The sequence below is a fragment of the Hippichthys cyanospilos genome, chromosome 5 (assembly GCF_059441005.1).
Source record: "Hippichthys cyanospilos isolate Australia breed blue-spotted pipefish chromosome 5, RoL_Hcya_1.0, whole genome shotgun sequence".
Taxonomy (NCBI): Eukaryota; Metazoa; Chordata; class Actinopteri; order Syngnathiformes; family Syngnathidae; genus Hippichthys; species Hippichthys cyanospilos.
Genome location: NC_142373.1, coordinates 12,496,961 through 12,506,225, shown reverse-complemented (window position 1 = coordinate 12,506,225; position 9,265 = coordinate 12,496,961). Strand labels below are relative to the sequence as shown.

At 42.5% G+C, this 9,265-nt stretch overlaps 1 protein-coding gene across 1 annotated transcript; it reads left to right on the top strand.

Annotated features, from left to right (window-relative positions):
• The first annotated feature begins 453 nt into the window (after positions 1–453).
• LOC148423582 (kelch-like protein 9) lies at positions 454–9,231 on the top strand. Its single transcript, XM_088414381.1, has 11 exons — positions 454–612; positions 1,438–1,491; positions 2,052–2,179; positions 2,339–2,538; positions 2,607–2,739; positions 2,879–3,075; positions 3,158–3,233; positions 3,860–4,426; positions 4,486–4,665; positions 5,494–5,607; positions 7,770–9,231. The coding sequence occupies exons 2-11, from the start codon at positions 1,487–1,489 to the stop codon at positions 8,264–8,266; spliced, it is 2,097 nt and encodes a 698-aa protein (XP_088270507.1). The 5' UTR covers positions 454–612; positions 1,438–1,486; the 3' UTR covers positions 8,267–9,231.
• Positions 9,232–9,265: the final 34 nt, after the last annotated feature.

The following is a 9,265-nucleotide window of genomic DNA, read 5'->3' as shown; positions in this document are numbered from 1 at the left end:
CAAAAGTAATAACATTTCATTTCTTACTCATGATTGCTCGAGTGCATGTCCATCTATCAATTGTCTGCCAGACAATTAGAGGCGTCCAAACTATGACCTGGGGGCTGGCTATTTGTGGCCAATCATCACTTTTTAAGCGCCCCGCGGCACCTACCAAAAATGACATTTTCTGTATGTGGTCCCGAAAGAAAAAAGTTTGGACACCCCTAATTTACATCCATAGACAATACACAAAATTCAGCTCACACATGAACCTGTCCATGAGCATAGTTGTCTGTATGTAAGTTATAATTGACTCGTCATTAGTTCAGGGTGCACATATAAGTGCAATAGAAAATGTTCTGTCTTGTAGCTCGTTCAATCTCAGTCTCATCGGCAGCTCACATCTAAGTTAAAAAAAAAAAAGCATAGCGTGTGGCCTCAAAAGAGAAGTAAGACAGGAAGTGACTTGGGTCTCATCGAGGCCGCATTTAAAATCCGCTCTTGACGAGATGCATGCCACCCTCGCGGCTGGGCGGCTGACATTTTGTTGCTCGCAGCGCTTTTTTTTCACAGCGGTACACTGGAGGGAGGAGGCCTGGGGTTCAGTCTGCTCAGGAGGATTTCAGCCAGGTAAAACGAACCGATTGCTGCATGATGAAATCAAGTGTTTGATGACGCTTCCCCCTTGGTCACAATTGTGTTTGGAAATCGGAAGCATAGTTGCACAATTTGGAGTCATAAGTTAGCAGTATAAGCATTTGCATTGTGTTTTAAGTGTGTGGGTTTTTTTCTCCATCAGGTGTAAAACTTTACTCATTTGTTGTTAAAATACAAGGTGTACAATTTGCAATTCAGTTGAAGGTAGCACTTTAGTTAAATGAAAAATAATGGCTACGAATCTACAAGCAGTGGAATTTTCCCCACAAAGGTCAATATCATGTTCAATGTGGAGCTTTAAAGTTTTTTTTTTTTTTTTTTTTAATCCAGTTTTAACAGATATGCCCAACCAATTTTATGTTATCTATGAAACTGACTGCTGCACGTCCTTAATGGCAAACTTTGCTCTCAGTTTAGGGGCATGGGTCCTTAAGGCATTTTTTTGGTAACATGTAAAACAGAGCAAAATTTTGATTAATCACTATTATCAACAGCTATTTCAGTGAAATTGCTACACATATTAGCTTGATTAAAATCCGTTATTTTTAATTTATAAACATTCAAACTTTCTAGGGGTTTTACTTATCCATTTTCACTAAGCAACATGAACTTTGGTAGCCATGTCTGTCATGTGGATATTATCTGATTGCATGTATCTCGACATAATGCAATTGCAAATCATTTGGCTTTAGAGAATCATGGTGAAGATCGTAATCAAATAGCTTATTGATAAAGAAGCGAATCCTGCAGGTGTGGTACATAAACTGGACTGAACTGATCTTTATTGCATCCATTCAGAAAGTCTCACCAGTGCAGAAACAGCTTGCCGGCTCGCAGCGCCAATTACATGGGGTAAGGTGTTCATTTCATACCATATCATATTAGGGTCTTTTTAGCCGAACCGATATCCTTCCAAGATGAATTTGTCATCAATATATTGTCTGGCTGCAGTACAATTTGAACCACAAGTGTACTAGAGCAGTGGTTCTCACAACCTTTTTTCAATGATTGACGCCTCACTATAACACAATTTAACAATAAGTAGAAGCATGTTCCAAATAATTTGCTCTTACTTTGAAAAAAAATCTACCATTCTACGGTTAAAAATCATTACAGTAAATTTCCTGATACCCGCAGGGTCTCTGTTCAAATCTCACGTACCCCCTGAAGTGCCTTCAGGTACCTCCATTGTAAGTCACTTCAACTTCGGATTAATTTCGCTTGAATTGAAAATATAAATGTATCGTTCATTATATAAATGCTATTTGCTGATACCTTGAGAAACCTTGTTAAAATATTCCATGCCCCGACAAGTACTCCCTCTTGAGAACTGCTGTACTCGACCAATGGATGACCCTTTTTGCAAAACCTTTTGATCACATTTGACAAACCAGCGATTTTTGTCTTCGCAGTGTCGGAGACGACAGTGGACCAGGGAGGCTCAGCCGCCGGTTTTCCCGCTTGAGCGGTCGACGTTCCAGGGCGGCGGGTCAGCCCGACAGATCTCCTGCGCCGCTCCCGCAGCGACCAGCACAGCAAGGTCAGTGCTCATCAGTGTGGATCTTGGAGAACAGGTTTAGATTGAGGGATTTTATCCCAGAATTCAATGCCATTTTCTGTCCATTTATTGTGTTTTACATCGTTTTTTTAAGAACAAAACGTTCTGTTGCCTGAGTGAAGTTCTGTTTGGTTGCACTAGATGACAGGGTTCCTCTGCCAGACCCTCTCCCACCTCCAGCACCATTTGTACCTCGAATTCCATCCCCAGCTCCGGTTCCACTGCCCCCAACCCAGAAAATCCCTCCCAAACGGCCCGACAAAGCTACCAAGCCCAAACTGCCCCCTCGGCCCCTTTCCAAAGTGTTCAGTAGTGCAGAACACGGCTCAGCTGTCTTACAGGTGCAAACCCAAGACTCTGGTCCTGATCCTAGACTGGCCAACTACCATTTTCTGTTTCTATCCGACAGGGTTTGAATGCTTTCCGAGCAACTGACATCCTCTGTGATGTGGTGCTGGTTCCCGGAGACAGTGAGGAAACCTTTCCGGTACACAGAGTCATCATGGCATCATCTAGTGACTACTTCAAGGCCATGTTCACAGGTAAATAAAGTTTTTTGCCAAGCTGGCATCTGCGGCTGCTTCTCATAAATGTTCTCCTTCAGATCTACTATATAAATTAACCGAGTACAGACATCTGAATAAAATGTTTAAATACAATAACAAAGTATTAACGCTTCAGGGGGTATGCGCGAGACCGATATGCGGGAGATCAAGCTTCACGGGGTCACTAAGTTGGGCCTGAAGAACATTTTAGACTTCATCTATACGTCCAAAGTCAGCCTGGACATGGGCAACCTCCAGGACACGCTGGAGGCTGCTAACTTCTTACAGGTCATGCCGGTCCTAAATTTCTGCAACCAGCTTCTGAGCAGAGAGGTGAGCTTTGGGCAAATCCATCAATTTGAGCTCAATGCTAATTGTGGAACGAAACGGTCACCTGCGATTTCAAATTATTCAGATCACAGTTGATAATTGTGTGGAGGTGGAGAGCATCGCATCTGACTTACTCCTGGGGGATGTGCAGAAGAATGTCGGTAAGCGAGGAGGAAAATGCCATAGTTGGGGGTTTGTTGTACTGTGAAGGTAAAAACCTAGCACAGAAATAAACAAAGACAAAGTAGGCTATATTAAAGACAAAAATATGCATCAAGAGACTGGTTATTCAGCGCTATACAAATTTGAAATTTGATGAAAAAACAGGGTCATCTTAGGATAGTTTAGAGGGTTAAGTTAGATTTAGACAAACACTTAAAATCTCATGATGAAACGAACTGAAGTCTTCAGGGTTAGCTTTAAGGTAGAGTTTGTTTTAAAGCAATGGATCTCAAATTTGGGTACAAGGATCCCTGAGGTTACTATAAGGCACTTCAGCCAGATCATACATAACTGGGTTTCTGCAGCTATCAGCAAATCTAATGATTTTTGATGCCATGAAAGGAAGAATATTTTTTTTCTGAGCAAATTAAGAGCAAATTAACTGTAATTTGCTATTACAGGTACATTTTGTTGTAGTGTCTCCTATGCAGAATGTTGAATGCCCTTATGTTGAGATTTATGCGGATGTACATTGTCGGTACTTAAAAATAAAACAGATGATGTTCCTAATTAAAATACGATTACTCCAGGTTTTTTTTTTTTTTTTTTTTTTTTTTTTTGGTAGCTGAATTTGTGAGCCGCAACCTGTCCGCCCTGGTGCAATGCGGTCGCTATCTGCAGCTCTCCGAGAAAACCATCGCAGGAGCCCTAGCCAGCAACTCTCTGAAAGGCTTCTCTGAAACGGAGCTCTACCAGATCGCCAAAAGCTGGCTGGCCCACGACTCTGCTAAGCGCCAACATTCCGTCCACGCCTTGATGCGTCACATCCGCTTCCCCCTGATGAACCCCTCCGACCTGATCCAGATCTCCCACCAAGAAGACGACGGGGACGGGGATGGCGACTCCCTGATGCGTTCCGACGCTTCCTGCGTCAACCTCCTGCTGGAGGCCAGCAACTATCAGATGATGCCCTTCATGCAGCCGGCCCTCCAGAGCGAACGCACGCGGATCCGCTCGGACGCCACCCACATCGTGACGCTAGGCGGCGTCATGCGGCAGCAGCTGGTGGTGAGTCGGGAGCTGAGGTTGTACGATGACAAAACTGGACATTGGCGAGCCCTCAGGCCCATGGAGGTGCCTTGCTACCAACACGGCGTGGCCCTTCTGGGCGGCTTCCTCTTCATCGTCGGAGGTGAGAGCTTCAAAATGTCAAGTGCAAAGAATTTCTTTCAAATCGCTCTGTCTTCCCAGGTCAAAGTACTTACGACACCAAGGGTAAGACGGCCATCGATAGCGCCTACCGCTACGACCCGCGCTTCAACGTGTGGCTTCAGATCGCTTCACTCAAAGAGAAGAGAACCTTCTTCCATCTTAGCGCTCTGAAAGGGAAACTCTACGCCATTGGTGGCAGAAACGCAGTGGGAGAGATCGGTGAGTGGATTATATTGTCCCAGCTGCAGCTAGGCAATATTCATTTTAAAATTATTTATTAATTAAATATTAATTTGAAAAATAGCCAAATCCAGCTTTTGCACAAATGGCAGTATATTGGATGGTTGTTTTAACCCTTGTCCAATCCTTTGAGGTTTGCATCAGAGGCATTTTACATCAATTTGAAAGCAATTTCGATTTTATTTTTGGGTTCTATTGTTGCTCAGATAGTTCTAGAAAGTTGGGTAATTGTTGACATGACCACTTTGTAATTTTACAAATCAATTTGATGCAATTGAATTTTAAACCTCTCTTAGCATCTGAAAAATAGTAATGCCGGTAATGAAAAATGGTCATATCTTACACAGTGTCCCTTTAAGCAGCTACGTAAGATTTTAACAGGATTACTGCATGTATCAGTGAATCTGATGTAATGCTTTTCAATGCTCTGACAGGAACTGTGCATTTTCATTTTCAAACTAAGAGCAAATTATTTGAAACATGAAGCAACATTGCTAAATTTTTCATAGTGACTCATCTGCAAAATATTGTCTGTCTTTATTTCGTTTCGTATATGCATTGTCATTATTGACACAATTTCCGGCAGATGTCAAACGGTATATATTCACGAGTTGCTCATATAATACATAGATACCACTTACAAATGCAGTTTGAAAGTTTAACAAATCAAATATTTGCATTGGTTAGGGGGTGCTTGGCTATTACATAGTTAGAATTCGACTTTTTGGACCAACAAGCAACCAAGAAATCCCTACTTCTTGCATACAAGCTCAGTTAACGCTTAACTATTTTCTACTGAAACTTCAGACTCTGTCGAGTGCTACAACCTGAAGACTAACGAGTGGACCTTTGTGAGCAGCATGACCGAGTCTCACTATGGGCACGCCGGGACAGTTCATGGCGACTTGATGTACATCTCAGGTAATGCCAACGAAATGTAAAAATGTAGCATAGCTACATGACAAAAATGCATTTGGCTGCTAAGATTAGGAAGGAAAAGTGGTCTCAGGTGGGTGTTTAACAACAAATCATTTGCATCCAAAGAAAACTTGTTTTTTTTGTTTGTAATAACACACCAGATTAGGACAGGCTCTGCCCAGTGTTCTGTTGATTTTGGTGATACTTTTAATAATGCTTGCTCCACATTTTGAAGCTCTTTTTAAAGGTAAATATGTTTTATTGGTGTGCTTAAGATACATGACAAAAGTAACTGATAAATCTAGATAAACGAGCTGTGTTGAATTTGTCAAAAATCATCAGGTACACAAAGAAACGCACTGAAGGTTAGCATAACATGGGATTTCATGCTAACAACGGTATTCTGTAGTTTTGAGGATATGTAATTGCATTTTTTATTTTTATTTTTTACATCATCTGAAGTCTTTCTTCTTACTATGTTGCACTGTCCGACACTCGATTAATGGTCTTTTTTTGTATCCAACATTAACTGAGCATTGCTTCTTTTTTTTCAACTAAATTTTACGACTTTTCAAACCCTGCAGGCACCATACCATTCCGATTAAAACAGATCTTCCACAAGAGTGACTGTAAATTTTGGTTCCGGCAGCCTTGGCCACTTGTCCTCACAGAAAAGGCCTTCTTGTTTCCAAATAAACACAAGCGGACATTCAAGGCTGAGGAAGTGAGGATGGGCAGCAGAATCAAAGCAGAACAAGCCGGCGTTAAAAAAAAAAAAAAATGTTGAAAAGAGTCTTTTAAAGCCCTCCTGTTGCGTGACGGATCACATTGACCTACTTTCAAGCTGAAAAAGCTAACTTTGAAAAATAATATATGTTTGAAAGATAAAAAATCCATATAGTTGTTTTTTTCAAATCAGATTTTTTATACAGACTCGTAATATACTCCAAATATTTTGATCACATGTCATTTCAAGTCGCAAACAAGCTCCGGAGTTGACCTTTTCTCTCCAACCACTTCCTGTCACGGCAGCGGCTCGGCGCTCAAAGCGCGTTCGGCCTCGGCCCACACAGGAAACAGGTGTCTGCTCACGATAGCGCCCTACACAGATGGCGAAAGTTCTCATATGATGTGAGAAAGTGTGAGTACACGTACTCGTGTCGAAAAAAAAAGAATCTACCTACGTGCTGTCACAATGCACTTGTTCTAGGTCGCTTCTCATTGCTGTTTCGTGTGTTTAAAGACACGGCGAACCGTATTATGGTGTACATAAAAATCTTTCACTTCCTGAAATGGAGAGAAATTTTTAAGTCGCACTTTGGCGCCAATATTCTTTTTTTGCTTTTATGAGCGCCCAAACATTCAACAGTACTTTTCTTCTAAAACCATTTAAAAATATGAATATGGGATTTTACTGACAAAAAACAACCTACCTACAACCTATACAGGATCCACACCGTATTGTTAAAGTAAAACGCTCAAGTACATGGTGAGAGGGTTCACTAACGTGGATATTTCTTGCCAACCATCTCTAAATTCAGTCACAGCACCCTTAAAAGTTATGTCTATTTAATTTATGCTAATTTTAACCCTTTCACTCCTGTTGGGACAATACTTCTCACAACTTTCCAAAAAAATCGCAGTGGGTACACACTTTCAAGCTGACTGTTTGGCTGACTGTGACCCAAAAGTGTTATGCTTCACGTTCATAAATTACGTTCAAAATTTAAGAGATATATCTTGCCTGACCGGATGTTCAACACCCTGAATCCTTTGAACCCCCGTTCATCAACGCTAACCCATTTTTCAATCGCCATCCATACTTTTTCTTCGACAATTTGTAAAAAAAAGTTAGTGCCATCTAGTGGTGAACTAAAAGAATGCAACAATTTTGAAACCCATACAAAATAGTTATTTGAGGCCAAGCCTCCTACCCGTATTCTAAGTTAGCCAAATTATTTTTCTTTGGTTGTCCGTAGTGAATAGTTCTGGAGCTTAAACCAACAGCTCCAATCAGCTTTTATTTTTTTGTATTACATATTTCTTCTTCACTCTTCAACATCTGTTGAATGTTAATTGCTCTTGGGCGCCACGAGGCCCCGAGCAGGTGCTTAGTTAGATTCTGGCCCTTTGGTTGAATCCCGCTTTCCTATGATATCACCAAGGCGGCATCACCCACGACACCTTCCAGAAGGAGCTGTGGTGCTACGACCCGGCGGCTGACGCGTGGACACGCCGAGCGGACATGACGGAGCTGCGGGGACTCCACTGCATGTGCACGGTGGGGGACCGCCTCTTCGTCATGGGCGGCAACCACTTCCGGGGCAGCAGCGACTACGACGACGTGCTAGGCTGCGAGTATTACAGCCCCGCAGACGACCAGTGGACGGTGGTGGCGCCCATGCCTCGGGGCCAAAGCGACGTGGGCGTCACCGTCCTCCAGGGCCGCATCTATGTAGTGGGCGGGTACTCGTGGAACAGCCGCTGCATGGTGGACATCGTGCAGCGTTACGACCCCGAAAGGGACGTTTGGGACCGTGTCTTTGACATCTTGGAGCCCCTGGGAGGGATTCGGGCCTGCACCATGACGGTTCATCTACCGGAGGGGTCTGTGGATGAGGCCGAGATCCAGGAAGGACCCTTGCCCACAGGCGAAAACTGAAATTTGATAGCGATTGGACAATATCTGTATTTGAAAGACCGTGGCCATGCTCACTTTAAAGCAAAATGGCAGATCCCCTGTGCATTTTACAGTATGACCTTTTGAGACATTTTGGTGCGTCTTCTCCAAATTTCATCTGGCTGAGTGAAACTGGCTTCAGGGCCTGGAAGGGGACCTAGGTGCCAATGAATGAACTAGCAAAAAATCGTCTTTTTATGACTCTACTCATGATAGAAAAAAAAAAACAACTTTCTCATTGTTACGGGAATCTGGCCCCAGGGATTACATTTCCATCAAATTCACTTGACCAACCCAATTTTTTTACAGTCATGCTCCTAAAAGAAGAAATGAAGCCATGTTCAGTTAGTACAAGGGAGGAGCCTGAGGGAACGTCAGCACCGTAACCATCTCCCCTCATTTCTAATCACCTAAAATGAAGGTCATCCACGCACCATCGACAATGCTCTTCTCTGTGGCTCATTTCAAGAGGCTTCCATCCAAATATGAGCTCCAGTCATGAGTTTGGACCTCAAATAGCTTGTGGTCACAAAACCGGTCTTTGTGCCAATTTTTACCGTTGAGATTTTACCGTTGCGTCTCATAATCCCTTACGTTTTACTGCCACTGGTCATTCCCTCGGGGTTAGGCTTTTGATGCTATGTGGCCAGGGGCGGAGCTACGGGCTGACCAAAAAACACCCCTTGTCACTTTGTGGCCACCCCTATACCAAAGGGCAAATTTTGAAATCCTGTGATTATTTTTTTATTTAAGTGCCTTTTTTCAGTATTCTTACACCCATTAATATTCTGCCTTTATTTTTTTAACTACCTATTTAACCCTTGCCACCCCACTGAAACTTTTCCGGCTACGCCCCTATAAATGGTTAGCATCGCTTAGTAAATTAATTTTGTCACTTTTTTTGTATTTTCTATTTTTACAATTAAAATATGATGCTTTGAACATGATGCTTTATTATTTTAGCAATCTTTTTTTTCCACA

What these genes read in the sequence shown, in the direction of transcription:
- LOC148423582 (XM_088414381.1), top strand. An exon ending in ACGGCTCAGCTGTCTTACAG is followed by an intron (nt 2,539 to 2,606) that starts GTGCAAACCCAA and finishes TCTATCCGACAG; the next exon opens with GGTTTGAATGCTTTCCGAGC. An exon ending in GGATGTGCAGAAGAATGTCG is followed by an intron (nt 3,234 to 3,859) that starts GTAAGCGAGGAG and finishes TTTTTTTGGTAG; the next exon opens with CTGAATTTGTGAGCCGCAAC.